The following is a 26377-nucleotide window of genomic DNA, read 5'->3' on the forward strand; positions in this document are numbered from 1 at the left end:
GGACGAACCTCCCTCTCCTCCGTCTCCTTCTTAATCCTGCCCGGCAACATCCTCGTCTCGTAACGGCAAGCGTCGCCGGCAACAGGGTCTCGGGCGTTCTGGGGTTCTTTTTTCTTTCTTCACTTCTGACACCAATGTAACGTTCACAAGAACCAGACGGTTGGGGTCTCAGTTTGTCCGTTTATTCGGCACATAAGCCAGCGGGTTGTTAACTCAGGGGGAAGCGCTCTCGAACTACACCTCTCTTCAGCCTGGCACACACACAGAACAACCAGGTCCCCCCAACCCTTCCTGTACACCACCCTCACTACTTCCTGCAGCCCAACCAAACATGAATCTTAAAGGAACAACAGCAGTGTGCAGAGAAAACCAACATGTCACTGTCCAGTAACACTTAACCATCGTTACAGTATTATTTTGGGATATTTTTGAAAGTCGTAATCCAAGCACCCAGCAGGTGAAGATTGCAATCCTTGGAGCTTAAGAAATGGCTAAAATGTCTTTAAGTTTCCTTTTATTCTATTAGTTTTTAAAAGAATGGCTTGCCTGCTTTTAGTTTCTTTTGATGTTGTTAAAGGATTTTCTTTTACATGATATCCAACTTAATTCCATAATTGGAACATCAAGCAAAACTTTAATACACATTTCATATTGATCTGAACAACTCTACACTTAGTCTCTTGATTAATGTGGAATAGAAATGCTGGTATAATCCTTAGTTAATGATACACCTTATCTGATAATCCTGCCTGATAAAGATTCACTTGGGAATACTCAGTAATCCTCAACAAGGAGGTCTTTAAGGTCATCTTTAGTCACTTGCTGAGTCACTTCAGAGCAGAAGCACAAGACTTTCACAAAAAACAAACAAACATAAAAGGCTATTGTTTCCTTTTTCATCCACCTTTTTCTTACTTGCAGATTGGACTACTGCAATTCATTGTATTATGGCCTAGATCATGCCACCATCCATCGCCTTCAGATGGTTCAAAATGCTGCTGCTCGCCTGCTAACCGGTACCAAACGGAGAGAGCATATAACCCCAATTTTAGCCTCTTTACACTGGCTCCCTGTCCCCTACAGGATCCAATTTAAACTCTTACTTTTTGTTTTTAAGTCACTCAACGCCCGAGCCCCCCCCTACTTGTCAGAGCTCCTCTCTGCCTATGCTCCAGGAAAACCCACGAGATCTAGTTCAAAACTATTGTTGTCCATTCCACGGACTAACCTCAAATCTCGTGGTGATAGATCCTTCTCTGTGGCAGGTCCCAGACTTTGGAATAGTCTCCCCTTTAATATTAGATCTGCTCAAACTCTTGAGCAATTTAAATCTTTACTAAAGACACACTTTTACGCTCTGGCTTTTAACACATTATGACCCAAGCATTTTGGATTTATCTGAATTAGTTAGTATTGTTTCAATTCTTCTATTTTATTGTTTCTATTGTTATTATTGTATTACACTGTAGTTTTTAATTTTATTGTTATTGTTAAGCACTTTGTGCAGCATCGGCTGTTGGAAATGTGCTATATAAATAAATCTGACCTTGACCTTGACCTTGACCTTCCATTCTAATCACTGATTGGATAAATGGTATACGGTAGGCCATGTGGAGCTGGGTGGTCAAGTTTCATCTGAGGGGAGCCTTGACTTTCAGATGCTACTAATAGGCAGAATCCTACATACTCTCAACCCCGTTTTAAAGATGAGCACGAGCTTTGGTTTCTTCAGTTCGTCATCACTTTTGTGGGAAAAGACGAGAGAGACGACAAAATCCGTAAATGCATCAGCAACTCACATCTAGACACATTAATTAAACCCTATTGTGAAGGAGAGTGAAGTATCATGTTTGCTGTTTAATGTAATGCTGCCAGTTAAATATCCTATCACGTTACACCACGGGCTTTTCTTCTCTTCTGTGAAAACAGCACGAGAGCCATTCGGTCACAAGGGGCAGCATTTTGCCTGCATTAGACTGGGAGATAGCCAGCTCACCACACTATTTAAAGCCCTTTCACAGGCAGTAGTGAGGAGAACGTCCAGATTGCTCAGCTCAGTAGCAGCATCTCACAGTTACAGTAAGTAATGTCTTTGATGTTGTCTTTAAGGTTTTGAGTTTGTGTGGGGACGAATTTAACATTTAATGACGATTAGATATGGAATATTTTACTCTTTAGAAAGTATGTAGAGTGCTGTTTCAATTGATTAAATATATGACTATATATATTTGATCTCTGGTTTTATTAGCAGCGGATATGGAAATGTCAGCTTTCCCACAAGCCTGCACACTTCATTATGTTCTTCGTCCATTAGAGTTCATTATTTATGTAACAATTAATACTGCAACATACAGAAGCTGTTTTTAATCCACTTGTTATTTCTCCACTCTCCAATCTACTCGTTATTTTTTAAGATAGTGTTAAAAATTCACCCTCTGAAGTAAACACAATTTGTGAGGGTAATGCTAGTCTATTCAGTTTAAATGTGAACAATGTGCACTCATGCAAGGATCTCCTTGTTAAAATTAAATATACCTCCCGCTTGTTTCCGGATTGTTTGGAAAATGTGTTTACCAGTGCCTATTAGTGCACTTCCTGAAAACCATCTGCAAACTAAATAAGCAAATCAATTAGAGAAACCAATGGCACTTATTTACCGCAGTTGCCTGGTAATGACAGGGAGGGGGATATGCAGTGGGGTCGTTATCTAAGTCGCCAAATTAGAAGGAAATGAGGTGATGCCGTCTTGGACTGTAATATGATGTTTTATCAGGACCACAGACCACAAGACATGAAATATCAATGACTTGTATGGTAGAGGTAATGGACTCAAGTATTCAGATCAGTGAAGGTAGTGCTGAAATACTGATGGGCGATCATGACTCATAATGCAAACTGCAAATCTGCCAATAAATGCAAATCCAAGTGTTGGATGTTTCGAGCATTACTTTACAACCCCCAGAATAAAAAGTCTTCATTAGCCTTCAATTTCATAAAGAGACTAGTTTAGTATGTTAGTAGCATCTTTCATTGATTAAGTGCATGCGATGTTACTTTAGTGCTTTAGTTAAACACAAATTATACTCATGTTGTTAAAAATCATCACAGGTGGTGTGACATGTTTTCCAGAAACAGTTGCATTTACAGTACTTTTATGTATGTAAAGAATTTAAACTAAACCTTTACCGTGATGTAAATATGCTTGCGCTTTGGAATGCATGCTTTTTAAAAAATATTTGAATAATAAAAAAAAACAAAACAAATGCAAGTAACGAATAGAAGACCATATTATTAAATATGATTAAATATGCATACATATGCTAAGTGTGTCTTAAGTACAGCATCTTAGACACTCATCCTTTCATCCACCCATTAGTCCGGCTTGAAGCTATCCCAGCAGCCAAAGGACAAGAGGCCAGTCCATCACAGGCCTACGCGATTTAAGTGTTTATTTATTATTATATTGCTCTAATGATATATCAATAGCATACTAAGGGCATTATTAGTGTACCAAACTATACTAACTAAAAGCTGTAAATTAAATTAAACCCTATAAATAACCTATAAAAATTAACTCAGTGATCATTTTTGACTTGCTGATATTTGAAGTGGTGTCTTTATGTTTTAGTGCTTAAACTTTTGGATCAGGTTGTTACTGACTGAGCATTAGTCAGTGTGTATAAAACACCAACAAAATGTGCAAATCAAACAGTAAAACGTAGCTGCTGCTCTGACCCGAGGAACAACATCAGCGCACGGCAAATAACGTAGGTGAAGGAGATTTGCAGTGAAGATTCTCAATAGTAGTTTGCTCACCAGAAAAAAAATGCCATTTACTGTTTGGCCTTTCGATGGGACTGAAGGCAATAAAATTACAAGGTCTATCTCAATCTCACTCACCCAGGACCACGCGAGGACACCTGGGACTGGCTCAAACAAGCTGACCTGCAGCTGCGGAGGACATAATTGCTTTCTTCAAGTGCAGGGCTTCAACCCCCGCCACAAAGACTCAACGGATGTGAATGCCCTTCTGGGTAAAGACAATGTCCTGTGCCCATGTCCCCTCTAAACATTAGAAGCCTGTGCATTAAGGTTTTATTTGCGCTATCTATCACATTACGCTCTAAGTTCTTCTAGCTTGCTAAGTAGGCTTGCTCATCTGTGGCTTGATTGAAATTATGGCATATTTCTATCTGTGTTTTCAATCTGCTGCTGTCATGTGCATCAGCTTGCACAGGTGTGAGCGCTGGGGTTCACATGCACACATGTCACTGCTTTCTTTGTTTTTATTAGGGCTCATGTCCACAGAGTCTCAGCTAAGTGATGAACTTCAGCAGGGATGTGGCACGGCAAAACAGTTGTTATACATATGTGATAGAGGATGACGATCCAGGCCTGGCAAATCGAAATATATTTGAGGTGAGGGGAAAAAACTTACTGAAAAAAATATGCATGTCTGTATAAAACGTTTTCAAAAACTTACTTATTTCTGCCACAAGTATTCACAATATGAGAAGGTTTATGTAACTCGGATTAATCCCAGCCCAGTGTATCCTTAAGGAGGAGGTTAAGGAGGCCTAAACAATTCTAGTATTACATAATAATAATATTACATGAGTTTTCAACGAATTGGATTGTAAAGTCTGTTTTTATACAAAACTAACAAATGGCCGTTATATCATACTCCAGTGATTATATCAGAAGGCACACAAGAATAGTTTGAAATGCCTTCTAGCATAGTGTGTTCTTTGGTAAAACACACTTTGAACAAACTGGAAAGCAGAAAAATCAACTGTTCTGTATTCTTTGTGTTATATTACTCTATATAATATCATCTAGTTGGCTGAGAAGGGTGACCTAGCTCTCCTGGAGAACCTAGTGAAGAAGAGCCCAGAGGTCCTCAGTGAAAAAGATGAATGTGGAGCCAGTCCCCTTCATCACGCTGCTGCAGGGGGACACATCACCCTCATTCAATTCATCTCCACTGTCACAGATGCACAGGGTAAGTGCACCTAAGTCATCGATCACAAGACGCAACACAACATGTTTTGTGACTCGGCGTAATTTCATTTCTAAAGTTACTGCATGGAAGAGGGACATTATTTTTGCATATTATATCTGATACATACGCATACGAACCTTTCTGCATATGCTCTTGTATCGTCTCTTAGTCCTGAACAGCTGTGATGAGCAGGGCAATGTGCCCCTTCACTGGGCAGTGGAGAGGAACAAGGCAGAGAGCTGCAAGGCTCTTTTGGACCTGGGGGCTAACCCCAACATCCTCAACACTGCCCTCCTGTCCCCCCTGCACTTGGCTGTCAGCCATGGACACAGCAACCTGGTGGGGGTGAGAAGGCTGATACGGCACAGTTGATGTAATAATTTAAAGGACAGGAAGTGTGTTTTTCTCTTGAATTCCTGTAGTCAACAAGGTCAACGCAGAGCATTCTAGCACTTTATTATACAGCACTCAACTAAGGGTGTAAATCCCCTGTGATGTGATTAAATGTAATTTCTGTGTATGTTATTATATTTAGATGCAAATAGTTAAAGGTAGGTAAACTACAATAAACAGTAAAAAAAAATTGTTGTTTTTTTGCAGGAATTAAAGTAAATTTAAGTAGTGTGATAATTTTAATTACAGTATAAACAAATTTTAAAAAATTTAGCTGGTAATTTAGTCAAATAACAAACAATATTTTCCCACATTACATCTTATGTACTGTACTTTTTGGGGCATTGTGGAATGGCTAAACCTTGTCTTTTTGTGTCTTTATTTAATCTTTATTACGTTGATGTGCTTGATGGATTTTCTATTATTCAATTGCCCGTTTTTACTTATGCTGTACTTTAATTAGTTACTGTTTTTATATCTCTTTCATGAAGGTGCTGTTGTCCTACAGCAGTACAGACTGCAATCTAAAGGGAGACCTTGGAAACACCCCACTGATGCTGGCTTGTTCCCTTAATAACTGTGAGGCTCTTAGCATGTTGGTATGTACGAGGCTCCACATTGTACTGCGTACCTACACCTTACTGCAAATGATAACTGTGAACTCATCATGTAGCTTCCTTTTGCTGCAGCTTTGCTTCTGACAAAAGACCATGTCTCTTTGTTTTGCCTTCTCATCCATTCATATATCCATCAAAGTTAAAGCATGGAGCAAAGCTTTGCCAACAGAACAAGCTTGGCCATTTCGCCATGCACGCTGCTGCCTTCGCAGGTGCGAAGAAAGCCATGGAAGTCATTCTCAAGGCTGGTATGATGAAAGAAAAATGCTATCATCAAAAACTCAAAGTGCTGACAGCAATGAAAATGTTTTTTACAAGGCCAAGCAGCATATTAAGCTGGTAGATTACCCCCCCCCCCCCCCACCCCCACCCCCCTCCAGATAAGCACTTGGGGTATTTTCTGTAGGCTAGACATCACAAATGATAGTATGTTTATCCACAGTGGGAGGTCTGTTTGGTAACTTTGGTGCTTTTGGACAAAGTTTAGCAAGACCTTAAAATATTTAGGACATTTGTGTGCTGTCTTTTTTTTTTTTTTTTTTTGCACAGCCCATGTTAAATATACACATTACTCATTACATCTGCCTGCTAAAAACAAAACAAGAAAGCCACTAAAAGTCAAAGACGGAGTTGGTCATAAGAAACTGCCATTATGGACATTTTCACTGCATTTCACGTTCAAGATATAAAAACAATTTATTGAATTCTGTCCTGACAGGAGAGGAGTTAGGCCACTCGGCTGTGTGCCACATGAACTATTTAGACAAGACCAAGAGCAGCCCCCTGCATCTGGCTGTACGTGGTGGGAATATCGAGACCATCCGCCTCTGCATTGCTACTGGAGCCAAAGTTGACCAGCAACAGGTACTTCTATTATAAAAGATAACAAGATGTAAATCACTACATGGCCTTTTCATAAACCGTCTCAAAAAGACTGGGCATACATTCATTTGATTTTCACCACTGTTTTTACCTACTACTCAGAATGCCATAGCCAGATCACACATTTTGGTTTTCACTCCTACTCTGCCAGATTTGCATTGCTTTTTAAACAAACCTGGATTCCAACACTTGTAAAACACGTTGTCACCAGAGGGTCGCCTTCTTTGTACTGTTAGAACCCGTCAGTCTTATCACACCCATCTGGGAGTGATCGTTATGTCTTGCCCTGGGCTAGTGGCCAGAGCTACATCAGCAGTAGCGAGTACAGTAATAGCTTCGGTTGGCCAAATTGATACAAATTACATCCACTTACACTGTGAAGCTGAGTGGAGTGATCACTGGCCTCCTCCTGCCAGTCCTGGTTATCTCATTAAAGGCTTGTGTTACAGTCCCCAGTGTTCAGCCAAGAAGTCTGGGACTTACTTTGCTAATGTTACACAGAGGAAACTTGCAGGATTTCTTTGTGTGAATCACGCATGAGTATACTTATTCATATTCTGTTTGTGCCAGTTTACATCGCTGCAGGTTTATAAAAATCTCCGCAGGGTTTCTGTATGCAGCAGACATAACTGTGTGTGATGAACTTGTAAATTTGCATCATATTCCGCATTCATCACTTGTAATGTATCCATGTTTGTCGGACTCTAGAACGACAGGTCTACACCGCTTCATTTGGCCTGCACCCAGGGTGCTCTTGAGGTCATCAAACTGATGCTGTCTTCTGTTGAGCGAGTTGAAGATATCATCAATCTCACTGATGGTGCATGTCAGACCCCTCTACACAGGTGGGTCTCTCCTTGTCATTCATTTCCGATGCGGAAATTAGTGCACGGAACAATCCCCCCAGTGTATTTAATCAAATAATTAATCATTAAGGAGAATATACTCAGTATAAACTAAATCAATACTGATCAAGTAAATTTCATTTGACCAGATTCTTTAAGTCTAATGTTTTACATTGTACTTATGTAACAAAATTACATAGAACATTTAAATCGATTCAGATTATTTAAAGTCAGCATTTGGGGCATAAATATTTTTTGAGTGTGTTGATAAAACTTAATAATGCAGCTGCATGTGGTTATGTAGACTTTGTAGGCTGATAGTAGCCATCACAAACTGTCAAAGATGGGCATAGGCATCATAACCACACTCAGTGAGGGGTAGAAACCAAAGGCGCTCGGCCAGAAGACTGTGACAGCAACTTCTTTGCAAATTGCTTTTCTGTAGAATTCAAAATTGGTGCCTTTTTGAAATGCAAATTTCATTGTTGACAAAATGCAAAGCATCCTGACCATGCTGACCCGTGAGAGAGCAGAGAGTTGCTGAGACTCCAGAATGGAAAATAAACAATATCTTATTAACTGTATCTCAGCATTCAATTTTAAATTAATCTCCATAGACAAGAGCACATATATATTCTGTTCCTTGTGCTGAACAGTCAGTGACCGAGAGCACAAAAGGGCAAGTTTCCACTATTTCCTAATTCTAGTTCATAATTTTATTGGTGGACATTGTTTTAATTAAAATGATCTTTGTTGCGATACCAATGAAGTTGTGTAGATATGCAATATTGCAATTGCTACTCATTTGCTTGCTCATGCTATATAAAGACCACTTTATCTGCATCATATCAACAGTAAAACACATCTGCAAACAAGATAATTAGATATAAACTCCTTATGCTTGGCAACGACAAGCCTGAGGAAAGCGATAATGATATAATTACATAATAAAGATTTGCTTCCCATCCACACAGATTTTATCTAAAAGCTATTTGTGTTGGCACTGACAGTAGCAGAACAAAGGACAAAGGTCCTCCCTCTGTGTTTTCATTCTTATTTGGACGCCATTGCTGTGATGTGGAGTGAAATAATACCACAAAAGGCCTTTTAAGCACAATAGAAATATGTCGTCTGGTATCTGGATGATCAAGTATACTTCAGTCCATCATTTAGTTGTGGGGGAAATCATCCACATAAGTCTCTTTCTTAATGGAGAACACAAACACTTAGTCATTAAAGTGTGTCAACAAAGGGAAGCCGTACAACCCTGAAGATAAAAGTGTGACGATAAAGGGAAATCTGGCTATTATGTTGCCGAATGAGAACTAAATCATCCTCACTGCTTATCTGACAGCATGAGTAAGACCTTGACTCACAAAGTAGTGCGCTGAACGGCTGGTTTACAACAACTGTGTTTACTTTTCCAGGGCAACAATATTTGATCACACGGAGCTGGCGGAGTACCTAATTTCTCTGGTAAATAAGACACACATGAATACACACAAATGCCACGCAGCTGTTACACACATGACATGTCCGGTTTTATTATCAGATATTTTCTGATTGATTTTTTATCCTTCGGTGCATCAAACCGACACAAACATTATAAAAACAGCAGTCCCCCCCCACATATGCTGAAATCTAAAAGGCAAATAAACTGTGAATCTCTATTCACTGCAGGTTGGATTTCAATTAGTAAAATCTTCCACTCGACTATGTTTGTTCCCATTGCTACAATCAAACAATATTTGCTATTTTAAATACACTCCTGAGTAAATATTACAGGTGCTGCCCATTGCTTGTGGACCACCTGTCACCATCTGTTGCACTTTGATGGTTCTAATAGAATGGTGTTGCTAGGTAGGAAGCGTAGTCCAAGTTTATTTCAAGTCTACTCTTTTAGATGCGGCAAGCAGTAGATGAACCTTAGTGTGTTTATCTCAAAAACTATAAAACTATAAAACAGTGGTCTGCACGGGGTGTGGTTCATGAAATGTTTATTTCGTTTAGGTGCTATTTTAGTTCCCCGTCTAAAAACGTTTTTCTCGCTATGGCACATGTGCAAAAGCAGGTTCTCGTGTTTACCCTAACTATAGAGCCCTGCTCAATTTGTAAGTTTGCTCACTTCCAAAGAAATGAACCATGTCTAATTTTTATGGTAGTTTCATTCTACTCTGGAATGATACTACTAGTATCAGCCAGAAATCCAAAACACACATTACATAAACGTTATGAACTGATTTGGATGTCAGCAGTTAAATTGTCCTGTACCCTTAGCAGAAAAACCAAAGCATAATGCTTCCACCTCCGTGCTTGACTGTGATGTTCTTTGAGTCATACTCAGCATTTCTCCTCCTCCAAACATGGTGTTTATAGTTGATGGCATAGAGCTCGAATTTGTTTTCATCTGACAACACCACTTTCAATCACTAGAAAACTTAAAACGAGGCCATTCATGTAGCTTCTCGAGCAGGGGGACCTTGCAGGTAGTGTGTTACCGTTGATGTTTTTGGTGACTGTGGTCCCAGCTCCCTTTAGATCATTAACCAGTCCCTGATCCAGCACCTTTCTCGTGATCATCCTCACCCCATGAGGCAAGATCTTGCATGCAGTTACAGACCAAGGGTGACTGATGGTTATTTTATATTTCTCCCTTTTCTGAATAATAGCACTGATGGTTTTGTGGCCCATTCAGCCTTGTGCAGGTCTACAATCTTGTCCCTGATATCCTTTGGCAGCTGTTTGGTCTTGTCTATGTTGGTGGAGAAGCTGAAATGGAAGAAAGTAATTCTGTGGAGAGTTGTGCTCTATATACATAACGCATTCAGGAGTATCCGTAATTGTTGGATTGCTGGATTGATTTATTGTTGTTTTTGTGCCAGATGGGTGGCACACAGCCAATCATATTGCACTCAGTTAGATTCAAATCAATTTATATCTTTTATGTTACTTGTTTGTTCTTGAGTTTTGGTTGATAGTTTGCCTCTCTCAATTAAAATGAGACTACCATCATTTCTTTGTAATTTACTTCATTTAAAATTCAGCATGGGATCAAATTGTTTCCCCACTGTTTACTTCTTCTGCTATCATTACAAAATATCACCTGTTGGTCTGATTTGGTGAAGCTAAGTTAATGAAATTTGTTTAAAAGGACTTTTAAATGTGTTCGCTGATCCTCTTAAAACTGAGAATACTGTGGGGGTGTATTCATTGCTAATGTGCACACAATGCTTTTCATTTGTGTGCTAAAATTAAAGAGGTAACTTTAAAGCTGTAATGTATTCTATCTTCAGGGTGCAGACATTAACAGCACCGACTGCAAGGGAAACTCTCCTTTGCTGCTGGCTACGAGCTGTGGAGCATGGAAAACTGTGGCTCTGCTGCTGTCAAAAGGTGAGCTAAAGTAAATGACTTCTCCACCAGTAGTGCTCATATAATTTGCCTGATAATAAAGGTTGTAAACACTTATGCAAATGTTAATGATTTTTTTAGGAGCCAACGTTAACGTGAGAGACAAATGTGGCTGTAACTTTCTCCACCTGGCCATTCTGCAGCCAAAGGGCCTGAAAAACCTCCCGGAAGAAGTACTGCAGGTACTGCCAATCAGTCGGTAGCTTATTAAATGCACTGAATGCTGCTTAAACAAAAATGTCATTAAGTGGCTGGAATCTAATTACTGCACTGTCCTTGATCAGCTTGCCTGGAGCCTTCAAAAGTTGCGTGCTTTCAAAGCCAGCTGATCGAAGTTCATTACACTCTCGCCAAAGCCATATAGTCCTTTAAACACTGTGAGCTTTTTCCTGAAGCTACATCACTGTTAAAGACATAAAGACAGACAGTGTGAGAATAGCAGATCACAATAATTTTGTAGTTTCTGTTCGAGTATGGATAACTGTCAATTTTGTCATGTGCATAAAATATAGCATTTCAATTTTTTGCATTGCTTAGTATGCACGTGTTGGCCACTTTGTTAGGTACAGTTTCTAGATTCAACAAGGTGCTGGAAACATTCATCAGAGATCTGGGTCCATATTGACATGACAGCATTACACAGTTTCCGCAGATCTGCTCCCTTCCTCTCACAAATTCTCGACTCTACCATCAAAATACTGCGGAAGAAATTGATATTCATTAGATGTTTTTTCACTCTTCTCTTGTCCAATTTTTGTTGAGCCTGTGTAAATTATATCCTCAGTTTCCTGTGCTTAGCTGACAGGAGTGGGACCCGATGTGGTCCTCTGCTGCTGTAGCTCACCTGCTTGAAGGCTCAACACAAACATACCTCACTTGTAACAAATGATTATTTGAGTTATTGTCACCTTCCTATCATCTCAAAGAAGTCTAGCTATTCTCCTCTGACCTCTGCCATCAACATGGCATTTTCTCTCAGAGAACTGTCATTCACCAGATATTTTCTCTCTTCTCTGTAAAACCTAGAGATGCTTGTGCGGGGAAAATCCCAGTAGTTCATCTGTCTCTGAAACACTCAAACCAGCCCGCCTGGCACCAAAAAACTCATTCAAAATCACTTAAATCACATTTCTTCCCCATTTCTGATGCTTAGTTTGAACTTCAGCAGGTTACCTTGGTCATGTCTACATGACTGAATGTGCTGAGTTGTTGCTATGTGGTTGGCTGATTAGATATGTCGAATAATAAGCAGTTGAACAGGTGTACCTAAGTGGTCGCCTGTGATTGTACAGTAAGAATGAAGTAGATGTGTTCATAATGCATTGGATTTTAGCTCAACAGTGTGAAGGCACTTTTAAGCTGTGAGGATAACGATGGCTGCACCCCACTCCACTACGCCTGCAGACTGGGAATCCACGACTCAGTGAAGAACATGCTGGGCCTCTCGGGGCAACTTGGACTCGCATGCAAGTCCAAGGACAAGAAGTCTGCCCTGCACTTCGCTGCTCAGTAAGACTTAACATAGCATAGATTTTCACTCAGTTACACAAACTTTGGAAATGGATTTGTTCAAACAAATGCAAAGTCATGGCTGTTGAAATTAATCAGATGATATTGACCACTGTATGATGGATGATGTGTAGCATATAAATCATTTCTGTTTGTTAATTTCAAGTACAATTTTTAGCTGTAATATCACCTAGTGCTGTGTGCCAGTGTAACTCCAGTGTTATTGTAAAACACTATATGCAGCTGTTACATCCACACAGAATTTCAAAGGTAGCTATCCATCCATCTGTCCATGCATGTATAAATAAGTATTGGCCTCTTTCCTGCTTTCTTAGCGTTTTGCATATTTGTCACGCTTACATGTTTCAGGTCATCAAGCAAATTTTAATACTAGACAAAGATCATTTGAGTAAATACAAAATGCAGTTTTTAAATAATGATTTTTTTATTAAGGGAAAGAAAAAAGGTATCCAAACCTGTACTGTGAAAAAGTAATTTTCCTCTAAACCTAATAACTGGATGTCTGTGAAGGTTCTCAGTCATCCAGGTCATCGTAGTCAAAGGAGCTTGCTAAGAAAAGCATCTGGACTTTTCTTTGCAAGCTCCTTTGACTAATAACTGGATGTGCAAGAACTGCAAGAACTGTCTTTCACATCACTGTGGAGGAATTTTGGATCACTCTTTTTTACAGACCTTTTTTAATTCAGTCGCATTGGACACTACCAGCGCCTCGTTTAACTGTGGGTATGATGTTCTTTTTATCAAGTGCAGTATTCATTTTACATATGGGACAAAAACTTTCCAAGAAGTTCATCTTCTGTCTCGTCAGTCCTCAAATAGTCTGGGGGATCACCAAGATGTTTTTTGGCAAATGTGAGACGAGCGTTTGTGTTATTTTTGGTTAGCAGTGGTTTTCACCTTTGAAACCTTTTGCCCAATCTTATTGTTGAATCATGAACTCTGACCCTAACTTAAGCAAGTGAGATCTTCAGTTCTTTAGTTGTTGTTTTGGATTCTTATCTGACCTCCTGGATGAGTAATCAGTGCACCCTTGGAGTAATTCTATTAGGCTAGGCACTCCTGGGAAGATCACCCAGTGTTCCAGGTTTTCTCCATTTGATTGGCTTTGTATTCCTTTCCAAACTGAAGAAGTCAGTGACTTTGTTTCTTGTCTGTTCTTGAGTTTCCTTGGATCGTAGCATGATATGTTGCTTTTTGAGATCACTTTGTCAGACAGGCTCTCTTTAAGTGATGATTTGATTCACTAGTTCTGGCAATAATCAGTCCTGTGTGTAGTTAGGACAATTACTCTTTCCACACAGGGCCAGTTTGGTTTGGATAACTCCCCCCCCCCCCCCCCCCCCCCCCCCCCCCCACACACACACACACACACACCTAATAATTGAAATTATCATTTAAAAAGTGCATTTTGTATTTATTCAGGTTATCATTCTCTAATATTTACATTTGTCTTATGATCTGGAACTAAACATAAGCAAAAAACTAAGAAACTTGGAAGGATGGAAATTCTTGTTGGCAGTGTATGTCCATTTGATTTGTAGTCAATCAAATGGACAGATGGATAATAAAACACCATTCCTTACTGTTCAGCTGTATAAAACCTCAATACATTCATGCCCCTAAAAGCTTTTAGAAGATTAATTCAAGTAACATACCTTAAATATTATGTAGTGACCCAAAGGAGCTGTCACAGGAACAGCATTTAATTAGTGAGCCACATGTGAACAAAATGTTACTCACAGTGTTTAATGGGTGGATTTTCAACATTATTATTATAGATTTTTCTATCATGAACACCCATTTCATTAGAACTAGAGGGCAGATGGAGGCCATGCTATGATATCATACCTTAACTCTTACAGAAGCCTCATTCTCTACTGTACAGACAATACTGCTGACCTGCTTAAAAGGTTCAGAGACAACAAAACATAATCTCCCAACTAAATATGTCACTTCTACTTTGTTCTTCTTACCGCTCCTAGCATTTTAAGCCTTTATTGCTACCTAGCCTACAGCCACAGATTCAAACCTGCAACAGTTGCCATGAGTGTCTTACAATAAAATTGTCTACAGGTATGGAGCTCTACCATTTCCCGACAATACAGTGATTTTACTTTTTTTTTTAAGGTATGGCCGCATCAATACATGTCACCGATTATTAGAGTCCATTACTGACTCTCGTCTGCTAAATGAAGGCGATGAGCGTGGCCTGACTCCACTCCATCTGGCCTCAAAAGAGGGACACACAAAAGTGGTGCAACTGTTGCTGCGCAAAGGAGCTCTCTTCCACAGGTAAAGCCAAACACACGTTGTGTGCACGGAAGCATGTACATGTGCAAGCATAAAAAATACACTGCTCAAAAACATTAAAGGAACGTGATGGTTTGAGTGATCGTTTTTTACAGTATACTAACCTGTAGAGAAATGTCCTGTTGACAGTGATTACAAGGGCTGGACTTGTCTGCACCACGCTGCTTCTGAAGGATACACACAAACGATGGATATCCTACTGGCAGCCAATCTCAAGCTGCTGGATAAAACAGATGAGGATGGGGTATTGCTTCCTGTTACTCCAAAACAATTTCACTGTGATCTGTGATATTTATTCTTGAACTAATTAATTTGTCCTGGCAATTTTTATACTAGGGTTATTTTTCCAGTTTAAACGTTAAAACACAAATAATTGCCATTCACTCCGAATAAGTCATCCGCCCCACACTGTAATGAATCTGAGAAGGTGTGTTCTGTTGTACTGACAGAACTCGGCACTCCACATCGCAGCGAGAGGTGGACACGTGGCTGCGGTCAGGCTGTTGCTGGCCAGGGGGGCGGAGATCATCTTAAACAAGAACCACACTTCATTCCTCCATGAGGCTTTGCAAAATGGGAGAAAAGACGTGGTCAATGCTGTAATTGACTGTGAAAGGTATTTTGTCAATAAAAAAACAAATAGAGCATATTAAAGAGCAAAAAGCTTAAATAATTTTTTCATTTATCCGTGCAATATTTAACTCTTTCTTGGATCTGTAAAAACTATGAATCTCCCAAATGTCAGCTACTGATTAGTGGGTTTGTGACAATGAATTTTTTCAGATAGCCCAATCTAATTAGTGAAAGAGGTAGGATAGATTTCTCAAGCTATAAGGGAGCATTTAATCCTCAAGTGACAAACTCACAATCATCAATCACTATTAGGAGTCATGCCATGCCACACAATAAAATGTGGGTAGTAGTGTGAATTGCTATCTGCAGCTGCCTGCAATGTGCCACTGAGAAATATTAAAGTGACTCTACAATCCAGTGGTTATAGTCGTGTCTGTGATCTTATTATTTTTTCTTGCAGGTGTGCTGAAGCTGTAAGTCTGTTCAATCCCGAAAGTAGTCAGCGATGCCCCATACTAGACATGATTGAGTTTCTGCCTGAAACTTACAAGGTTTGCTGCTGGCAAAATAAAGAAATAATAAAATAAAATAAAATCCATGTCATAAATCACTGTATACAGTCATCATAACTCACATCTTTCAGCATTTTTGTGTTGTGTGATCTGTTGTTACTTACTAAAGATTTAATTCCTCGTCACTGTGCCGCTTCTGTCAACAGCATCTTTTGGACCGCAGCATGAGGGAATCTGATGATGACCACAACAGCCCCGATTACCACGTAATCACACAAAACACGCATTAAACATATTGTTTGAAACACTGATCGGGAAAAAGATTAAACAACTCTTTTTGTGGCCTAGATTGAATATGACTTCAAATGGCTCCAAGCTCCGATTGAAGTGAAAGGGCAGATTTACAATGGGAATAAGGTTCAGCCACTGGCCGCTCTCAACGTAAGCAAACCTTTTTGTTACTCTTTTAACAGCTTCAGAATCCAAATGTTGTACTTCCACATGATTCACAAGCACTCAAGCTCTATTTCTGTCATGCATCAGCATCTAATGAGGCTCTGTAGACTTCACCGCTTGCCTTGATAACTTATGGGATCAGGATTGGCCTGTCCCTCCTCAGGGGCAGTGATGACACTTCCTCTATTAATCATTGGAAAGTGACAGTGACAACTACATAGACGCAGTGTGTGGCCTATTCAGAAATGTTTTTAATTTCTCTACATAGTTTAGTGACGATGACACTTTTATAACGACGTTCATTGTGCCTTTTTCCCCCACTCTCTTCCTGCCTTGAAAAATCACAAAAGAACATTCAAGCATCCCTGCTGTGATGCCACCACCAGCACTCTGCCCTTAGCACTCATCAGGAATCAAACTTGTCTGATTGGTTGTTGGCAAACAAATAATAGGCTTCTCCTCTGTTCTTGCTACAACCTCCATGTGTTGTTAACATGGTTTCACCATTACAGACATTCAGCCCACCCTTATCGATATAAATATTGTGAACTAAAAGCTTTTGAGTATGTTACAAGAGAACAGGTCAAGAGAAACACTAGCTGTAGCCTCTAAAATGGCCAAAAAACAGTTCACCTCTGCAAAACATTTTCATCAGGAAACAGAAAATTGCCACCTCCATAAAGGTTGGACATATTATTACAGTGTTACATCTGCATCAATTTCAGCTCGTTGTGCTACCTAAATTGCCAGCAGAGGGTAGTTCAAGCGGGGTTTAATCTGCATGCAAATGTTCACAAATTTGGTGAGTGGCCAAGTCTACCGAGACCTAATAACAGCTTGTGGCAAATCACTGAGGCCAAGATACATTGTGCAATCTTTCCTCCAGTCCTCCGCACAGCAGCCACCCCTTCTTTTCTCGATAGCTTCGCACTATTTGGAAAATTACGACATCTTTCTGTAAATGTTTTAAAAAAATACAGCACCAGTTTACTCCTGCTGATGTCATCGTTTGTTAGGCCGTCAATAACTTGCTGTCAATAAAGAACAGTCAGGGTCAAGAGTCAAGTTTCTCACTGTCTCCGCCCTAAACCCAAACAACAGAGCGGTGGAGCTGGACTATTTCCAGCATAACCCCTTTGGTTCTGCAGTGAGTACCACTGCTTGTGCAAAATGTGCTGTGTGTACTGACTGTGGGTCATTATTCTGTTACACCTCCTGCAGGCGATGGTGCAGTACAACCGCATCGAGCTCCTCAACCATCCCGTCTGCAAAAAGTATCTGGCAATGAAGTGGTGAGTATTCAGGAGGACTTGGCCCATGACCCATATTTATTTTTACAGATTTATTCACCCTAGTCCAGCTCCAGTTAACATTTTACCTTGACCGTTGGTCCATGGTGTCCTCTGTTTTGTCCACAGGGTTGCTTATGGGAGCATAGCTCATGTGCTCAACATGTTTCTCTATCTGTTGGGCTTGCTGCCCTTAACTCACCTTATAGTGACTCTGAGACCCTCCGTGAACACTAGTGACACGGGCGAGCACAATATCAACATGGTTCCAGTATCTTTCACAGAGGTACTAATGGCTGTTGTGATGAGTAATAATGACTCTGACAGCATTATGAGGAAATTGTGATTGAAAACAAATGATCTGTCGTTCAAATTACTAGAAAAATACATCTTTACAAATGTGCCATTCAAAGTACGTCTCAACATTTGTTTCACAGCAACGTGTGTCCTTGTCCTTCTGCATGGTGATGGTATTGGTTATGAATATCTACTCGATAGGAAAGGAAGTGGTGCAGATATCACAGCAGGTACTGTCCTCTTATGGAAGTGTCATTACCTCACATAAAACATGTGCCCATAAATCTGTGCAGCACTGGGTCTGTGTGGACACACAGGCAATCAAGTGTGATGAATGCGTGCCCCCAGATTTAGATTTACAGCCCCTACTGAATAGCAAAAAGTCAGAATGTCACCTCCATGCTTAAGCTTAGCTGTTAAATTTGAAAAAAACCCTGATTTTATTCATCTCGTTGCTTCAAAGAGCTGGAAATACTTCATGGATTACTCCAACCAGAGCGACTGGATTTCAGCCATCTTCTCTATACTGTTCGTTGTCCCCCTCATGATCAATGCAGAGGGTTCTTTACACTGGCAAGCGGGGGCCATAGCAGTTTTAAATTCCTGGGTTGGATTTCTCCTTTATCTCCAGAGGTACTATTCACTCTGACTTAAATCCTCCACTTTCTCATAAAGTTGAGGTCACCAACCTGTTTATTCTCCTGATTCCTCAGGTTTGAGGGAGTTGGCATCTATGTTGTGATGTTCGGGGAGATTATGAAGACACTGGTCCGTATTGTATTGCTGTTCTTCTACCTGATGTTGGCTTTCAGTTTGGCCTTCCATGCCCTGATGCTCAATCAGGTATTAAAAGAACGCAGTGATGCATATAACCATACAATTCCTGCAGGATGAAAGGGTATCATCAGATTTTCAAAATTTTGCATGTATATCAATGATCTCCAGAGGATTCCTTCAGTAACACGCAGACCTTTTTAATAACATCAGGTCACAATTTTTGTAAGAACAGTCCCCTCACCCTTTCTTGTACCATCACACACACCTTAGAAAGCCACCAGAACGCTGTGTTCATGCACCACTGCATATTTTATTGACATGGCTGCTAAAGTCACCTAACTTTAAAACTTCACTGTTGTTCAAAGTTTAGGCCTGCACAAAACACTTGTGGGGATAGAACAATTCTTTAGTGTCCAGGCTGGGTACAGAAATGATTAAAACCTAGGCCATCTGGATGTCTGTTATAATAAAGTGTTTATTGCTAACATGCAATCACACGTTGCTGTTCTTTTTGTATCATTAGAGGGAGTTTAACAGCGTGCCGCTCTCTGTGGTACAAACCTTTGTGATGATGGTCGGGGAACTGAACTACCAGAACAACTTCCTGGATGAGTATCTGAATCATCGACTACCTTTTGGTATCCTGACATACTTCATTTTTGTGGTCTTTGTTCTGTTCATGCCAATCCTGCTCGTGAACCTGATGGTAAGCACACCCTGATCCCCAGCTGCATCTTAAAGTAGTTTATGTGGCTATACATTTGGCTTGTATGTTACTATAATAATTTCTGTTCTAGTGCTTTGACAGCAATTTTATCTAATCATGCTCTTGTCATAAGCTTTGTATTTTTAAAGGTCCTAACCAAAGATTCTTTGATTGTGTTGTAGATTGGTTTAGCAGTTGGAGACATTGCTGAAGTTCAAAGAAATGCTGCGCTGAAACGGATAGCCATGCAGGTTTGTATTAAACCAGGTTAATTTTTTTTAGCATAAAAATTACTTTGGATTTTTTTTTTAATTTGCCTTGTTCTTTTTTTGATGTTGTGGTGTTTTGCTCTTGAGCCATTTTAACAACATGCATGGAACACTGACACATAACAAGATGATATATATGATATCAATGATATATTCCTCGCCCAAAATCGAACCCTTGACTAAATACCAGCCCTTCTGACCCCAGATTGATCTGCACACCGCTCTGGAAGATAAGCTCCCTTATTGGTTTATGAAACGAGTTGACAAAAACTCCATTACCATCTATCCCAATCACAGGTGTTCCAGGGTAAGCTAAAAAAAAAGAAGAAACAGATGATGTGCAACATGATGATTTATGTCTATAACTTATAGCAGCGAAAGTTTTCTCCTTTATTAAACCTTCACATTTTTGATTGCAGCACTTTCTGAAGAAATTTTTCTATGGTGAAGAGGAAACCAATGAAGTCTGGAATCATCTGCAAGCCAAATCAAAGGCATGCACTTTGATCGAGAATGAGCTCAAAAAGCAGAAGACCAGGTAATGCATGCACATGAAAGTCAGTTTTCATGTTTCTAAAATCATAAAAGTGTGCAAGCTTATTATTGAGGTAATGGATGAGTATTACAGGTACAATGATCTAGACTGTGCATGCTGAAAGCTAAAGTGGGAATTAAGAAAAAGTAGTTTTTGATGCATGAGCGACCCCTACAGATCCCACTCTGTATCTCTGTTTCTATAGTAAGCGCATCAAGTCACCCAGGAGTCTGACCTTCCAGCAGTCTCATTATAAATCTAGGCAAGAGTGAATGAAGTCTGTCACTAAGTGACATGAATTGATTGTTTTGTCTTTGTTTTTCTTTTTCCCTGCAGAATGAAAGAGATGTCATGCCTGCTAGAGAAGCAGCACTGCCTCGTAAAGCTCATCATCCAGAAAATGGAGATCGCCTCTGAGGCTGACGAATATGACGGCCCCGTGAACGTCAGAGGGAGCACGTGGCCCGCTTTAGGTCAGGCTAAACCAAGCAGAGAGACTACATCTCGGTGGGTCCCACTGATGAAGGCCATCGAGGCCAGGCGAAAATGAAGACGATGAAACAACACAAAGTGACAACTAAACTCACTGCAAAGTGAATTGTCTCAAAAGACTAGATCTATATGGCATAAAAAGATATTAAATAGGTATAAATGTAATCACTTATATTCCAATTTAACAGCAGCGTTCACTATTTCCATGTTGTAACAGTAGTAACAGTTAATTATATTGTTATTAACAGACTTGTCCTAACTTGTATGTGGTTCTTGAGACGTTAAATACTTAAAACGATAATATTAATGGTATTATTGCAAAATCCTTCATTGTTGGGTAAAAAAATAACATTTCTTATCCTGTAGGCTACTTTTAAGTTATACCAGTGAGCTACTGATAAATGATTTTTATAGTGTGCAAGCAGTACTGGCATATTTCTATTACACACTTTTTGTAAAGTGGCTTGAAGTCCAACTCCTGTTCTTTTACTCTATAGATAAGAAGGTTCATCAAACCTAATTTAAGTCTAATTTTTCATTAGATTGACATAATAAACATAGAATTTGTAGCTACAATAACAGTGTGCTTGCATCTATGTATCGTCCATCTGAAATGTGTGCTGTTGCGCCATCTTCTTTGGCTTGTTTCTGTCATTATTATGATGCACTTTGTCACATCTGCTCTTGTAAAATGGTACACAAATAAACATCATGACATCAACAGAAGCCTACATCGTATATTTTGTCATAAAATTCCAGCACACTGTTGGGCACAACTTGCCAAATAGCATAAAACAATAATAAATACATAAATTAAAAAGGTTATAGAAGTTGATGGTTATAGTCTCTGATTTGTGCGCTTTTCACTCAGCAGCTTAATGTGCTGCAGGCTTCTTCAAAGGCAATCATGGGAATCATAAGTGGCTGGGAGGGAAACTGAGTCAGGCCTGTGACATCATGAGCCCGCACCTGTCTCTCTGGTTTTCCCAGCTTAGGGCTGTGATAGAGGTTAAGACCCCTGAAAGTCTTTGCTGACGGACAGATGCTTGCTCTCCCTTCAAGTCAAGTTTTCAGTGTTATTTATTATCGCTGGCCCTGAATCTGATTATTCCCAAGGCAAATACAATAACCATGTAGCCACTTATTTTTTGGACAATATGTTCTTCTTCTTCTCGCTTTCTTTCTTTTTATTGAAGCACAACATGCACAAAATGACAAACGAGCAAAGTTTTATCTCAACCTGTTTCTCGGTGACAGTGAATGAAGCAGCAATGTGAAATATGCGTCATACAGCCAATATCTTTCACTGTTAGTTTTTTTTTGTTTTTTTTTTAAAAAAAAAAAAGAGAAACACTGTAAAAAGAAAATTAAATCAGTCAGCAGGATCCTATAACTCGCACCTTCAAGAGTGTCACTCACCTTGCTGACGGATGCAGTGATGGAGGACGAGTTGGCAGCATGCCTGAAGCTCTGACTGTCATACCAGCACAAGTAGAACCTAATATTTCAGAGTCGTGACATATCCAAGGGTGTGCTGAGCAGAGGGATCCCTCAAAGCAGCAGCTGAGCTCTGCTTTTGTGAAAATTGCTTGGAAAAGCAGGATTACAGGAAGCAGAGGAATGTGTCCTTGGATTAAGGAAACATTCTTGCATTATTCTTCTTCTATGACAGAGGAAAATTGTTGGAACTGGTAACAATCAATCATATTACAACTGAGGTTTTTAGTTGTTCAGAAAGGTGTGACTTGAAGCCAACATGCTGGAATAAAGCTTAACTGTCGGGGTACAAGGCGGCATTGGGCCCAGTGCCATACAGTAATTTCCTTATTTTCTCTCATGGCCCCTGCGTGGCTGCAGGGGCTGAGATGTATGCTTGGCCAAAATCAAGCATACATCTCAGCTGCTGTTAAGTAATCCTTGGCAATGCCTGGCTATTGTCATAAAAAATATAAAATTTCACACATATTACGTGGCGTAATAGCAAACAGGGACCTGGGATTTTCTGGGAATATCTTTCTTGACAGACAAAGAGACGGCGCGAGCAGAGAAAGTATGAATCAAAACTTGAAGAGAAAGTGTGGCCATTCAAGTTTCTTCCAAATATTTGTTTGCATTTTTGAAAAGTGTTTGCATCACACTGGAACACAAGTGGTCTTTTTAGTGTTGCACAAAAGTCAGCTTCCCATGGGATCTCAGCAGAGACACTTCTGTCCCTCTTCCCCTCTGATCTACAGCTCAGTCCTCATATCACTGATTAAACCACCAAACCAACGCACAAAAGAAATGCAAATATGGCCGAGACACCCAGTAAAAATATTTGTGATACTACAAGAATGAAGATGGTGCCTCCTTGCCTCTGCCACACCCATGTCATGCCAACGCTCCAGATGTCATGGGAACCAATAACAGCTGGGCTGGTACACACAGGCTGCGTGTGAAGCGCTGCTCCATCTGCAGAAACCCAATCCCTCTGTGAACGCAGCGAAGGATTAAACACTTTTGATAAGGTCCTCGAGACCAAAACACATCTGTGAGACCACAAACCGGAGGACTTTTTACTGAATATAATGTAGTTGTAATTGTTGCAATGGACTGAACCTAAATCAGGGAATTCATGCTCTCCAATAAATTTAGAATGTTTAAGGAATTTGCCAAAAAAAAAAGAAAAAAGGGTAAAATTATTGCACAAACAGCTTTGGATGAACTTCATTGCATCTTTTGCTTTAACTATCTCTGAGGGCAAATAGTTGACAGGACTTAACTTTTTTTTTTAAAAATTAAGATGCAAATGAGCAACATGTGTCTTTAACAGTTTACACAACGAGATGGAGTTGTGGTCCCACTGAGGTCATGGTCGCTCGGACAAAAAAGGGGGAGGAGAAATGCTCAGCAAAAAAACTGTGCAGATGCCAAGTCCATGACACTTAAATTAGAGGGATAGCTAGGCCATGTCTCTTTAGACAGAGCTGTCTTTAGTTGGTGCAGATGGTACTGTAGTGAATCAAGGGTTGACGTTTTAGCGCTTCTGTGGGAAATAAGTTCCAGGGTTACCAAATGGAAACTGCAAGGAGGTGCTGACTTGCAGCTTCTCGTCATTTACTTCACTGTTGTCTGTCGTCCACAGTGCCACTCCGGTCTGTTTCCCCAGGCGCAGGTGGAGCAGCCATGTCCACTGGCTCTGCTGCAAGTGATGCCGAGGACGACGAGACACGCCACAAAAGGACTACCGCTGCCTTGGAGGCCACCGCGCGGAAAGTCACCTGCTATAATCCCAGCCGGTACTCGGAGGAGGAGTTGGAAGACGAAGGTGTTGAGGGGAGGATCAAGCAGGAGCACAGACTTTCCAAAGCGCACCAGAGGGAAACGCGACAGTCGCAGAGGAACGCGGCTAACGCCAGGGAGAGGGCGAGGATGAGAGTGCTGAGCAAAGCTTTCTCCAGACTGAAAACCAGCCTGCCCTGGGTGCCAGCGGATACCAAACTTTCCAAACTGGACACCCTTCGTCTCGCTTCTAGCTACATTTCCCACCTTAGGCAGCTTCTGCAGGATGACCGATTCGAGAGCAGATTTGCACACCCTGTCAGTCTGGTATGAATGCCAAACTTTTACAGCCATGACAGAAATCAACTTTTGCTTTTATACTTTTACACATTGCTTCAGCAACTATAAAACTAACTGTCCTCTGCTTCTGGCTTTCAGTATGAACCCTATTGTCATCTTTGCTGACATAACAGAATGCATGATTTTTCCAAAATGAAAGCAATTCTGAATTAACCATTGTCATTCTGAGCAAATGAATTTGTATTCTTCTCCAACAGACCTGGCCATTTATGATGACAGGAAGGTCAGAGGAAGACATCTCATCATCTATGAGACTTTGTGGAGCAACAGCTTAGGCGACACGTCTTCACCCACCAAGCTCAAGCTCTTCTGCTAAAACCTGAAAACAACAACAACAATAAAAACAAAAAGGAGGGGCATCAGTTTGACCCCGTTTTAACCACATGCCCTAAACAATGACTGTGAATTTAAAACTATTATGTTTTACTGTGTGCATGTTTGCTGAAATCAGTATTATGTCACATTTACACTGAGTGTAACATCTAATCTTCATTTATGCTTGATTTTTTTTGTGTGTAAAATTTGGATTTAGCAAACGTCTTTAATATCTTTCACCCCATCAGTCTGTGCACAGCATAAACTGTTATATGGCTGAACACACTTTTGATACATTAAACAGTTTCGGCAGCTCGGCCTGTGCATGATGTCCAGTTGCAGTTTGATTCTTTCATTCTGCTCTATGAGCGAATTTAAAAAAAACAAAACAAAAGACCTCACAACTTAAAATACTTTCTGCTTTTTGCTAGTTTGGCTTGACACTATGACAGTAACCACAATAATTCACCTGTATTGTAGATCTATTTATTGTATTTGTGTTTTAAAGTCTTTGCATTTGAGACAATGTGAGAATCTGTCTGCATTTATTGTTTCCATAGAAGTTCACCATTTAGCCATATGCATGTATCCATGCATTGAGAACTGCTGGATAATTCGGCACATCTGCAGGAGATGAACATCAGAAAGCGCTCACACGATAAAAAGTAAATTAGAAATGTGAATATCTGTGCTACTTGCGTAAACAAAACATGTTTTAGAAAGACATGAAAACCTTTTAATTATCAGTGTGTACACACTCTTGATAGATGCACTGAAACTATAAAGCCAGGGCAAATATTGGACCCGTCACACACATACAGGCTCTGTAATGAACTCTAAATGTGACAAAATCTCCAGCGTTGTCACAAAAGGTCCAAATAAGTGGCTCAACCAAACCAAAATGCTAAATTTGTGGTGGTCACAAGGTTAAAGAAATTCTTCTAAGTCCTCATATCAGCTGCTTGGAGCCGTCACACATGACTTCTCATTTTTGGCAGCAGGAGGTTGGAAATCTTGAACACCACACCACACAGTGATAATATTCACATTCATATAAGAGTGGTGAAAAGTTCAGCAAAAAAATCAATAGTCACTGGTAGAATTCCTCAGTAACCTTCTGCACCCCTCCATACATTGCATATCCCTCTTGCGGGAGCACACACACTCATCCAACTCCATGCTTAGTTGGCAGAGAGAATGGATAACGGTGATCTCTTGATCTGGGAGTCATTTTATCCAGTTAAACCCCCCAAAATGATGTGAGTACAGATGGGCTGAGATCCAAGCCCGGGCAGTCTGGTGGGACAGACTGACAAAACTTTTAAATGAAAGAGAAAGAGAAAGAGAGAGGGGAGAGGATGAGTTTTCATCAGGTTCATGTAGAGCTGCAGCTGTTGCTGCGTTGGTGAGTTTCCCAGAACTCTGAACTGCTCTCCTGGGAGAAACTGGCCACTCTCTTGGACCCGGACAGCTAATGAGCTGCCTTCTCACACTCACTCCGCCTGTTGTCGTACCATCTACTTAAAAATGTGGCACTGAGGGACA

General features: G+C 40.2%; 2 protein-coding genes across 4 annotated transcripts in view; both read left to right on the forward strand.

Annotated features, from left to right (window-relative positions):
• trpa1b (transient receptor potential cation channel, subfamily A, member 1b) overlaps positions 1-21622 on the forward strand; it is a 47824-nt gene extending 26202 nt beyond the window's left edge. For 2 of the 3 annotated variants that reach the window (XM_012917972.3, XM_076888122.1), the window contains exons 2-29: positions 3905-4034; positions 4294-4419; positions 4840-5002; positions 5172-5347; positions 5887-5994; positions 6152-6260; positions 6731-6876; positions 7603-7739; positions 9167-9215; positions 11033-11132; positions 11232-11332; positions 12484-12659; positions 14808-14972; positions 15120-15234; positions 15440-15606; positions 16024-16114; positions 16282-16341; positions 16424-16516; positions 17753-17823; positions 17950-18106; positions 18258-18347; positions 18581-18750; positions 18831-18960; positions 19418-19600; positions 19783-19851; positions 20075-20176; positions 20289-20407; positions 20741-21622. In XM_012917972.3, coding sequence (XP_012773426.3) covers positions 4324-4419; positions 4840-5002; positions 5172-5347; positions 5887-5994; positions 6152-6260; positions 6731-6876; positions 7603-7739; positions 9167-9215; positions 11033-11132; positions 11232-11332; positions 12484-12659; positions 14808-14972; positions 15120-15234; positions 15440-15606; positions 16024-16114; positions 16282-16341; positions 16424-16516; positions 17753-17823; positions 17950-18106; positions 18258-18347; positions 18581-18750; positions 18831-18960; positions 19418-19600; positions 19783-19851; positions 20075-20176; positions 20289-20407; positions 20741-20954 — 3357 coding nt within the window. In that variant the 5' untranslated portion in view covers positions 3905-4034; positions 4294-4323 and the 3' untranslated portion in view covers positions 20955-21622. Of the gene's footprint in view, positions 1-362; positions 458-1929; positions 2080-3904; positions 4035-4293; positions 4420-4839; positions 5003-5171; positions 5348-5886; positions 5995-6151; positions 6261-6730; positions 6877-7602; positions 7740-9166; positions 9216-11032; positions 11133-11231; positions 11333-12483; positions 12660-14807; positions 14973-15119; positions 15235-15439; positions 15607-16023; positions 16115-16281; positions 16342-16423; positions 16517-17752; positions 17824-17949; positions 18107-18257; positions 18348-18580; positions 18751-18830; positions 18961-19417; positions 19601-19782; positions 19852-20074; positions 20177-20288; positions 20408-20740 lie in introns of those variants that run through there. The other variant, XM_076888120.1, reaches the window with a different exon arrangement.
• Positions 21623-23847: 2225 nt separating this feature from the next.
• Positions 23848-25326, forward strand: msc (musculin (activated B-cell factor-1)). Its single transcript, XM_004546622.4, has 2 exons — positions 23848-24484; positions 24715-25326. Exons 1-2 carry the CDS (start codon positions 24062-24064, stop codon positions 24790-24792), a joined length of 501 nt encoding a protein of 166 aa, XP_004546679.1. The 5' UTR covers positions 23848-24061; the 3' UTR covers positions 24793-25326.
• The last annotated feature ends 1051 nt before the right edge of the window (positions 25327-26377 follow it).

This window comes from Maylandia zebra, linkage group LG9 (assembly GCF_041146795.1).
Source record: "Maylandia zebra isolate NMK-2024a linkage group LG9, Mzebra_GT3a, whole genome shotgun sequence".
Lineage (NCBI taxonomy): Eukaryota > Metazoa > Chordata > Actinopteri > Cichliformes > Cichlidae > Maylandia > Maylandia zebra.

Bases quoted from the DNA above. Each gene is read 5' to 3' on its own strand.
- msc (XM_004546622.4), top strand. From the start codon at position 24,062: ATGTCCACTGGCTCTGCTGCAAGTGATGCCGAGGACGACGAGACACGC. The intron at 24,485-24,714 runs GTATGAATGCCA...CTTCTCCAACAG, and splicing joins TTGCACACCCTGTCAGTCTG to ACCTGGCCATTTATGATGAC.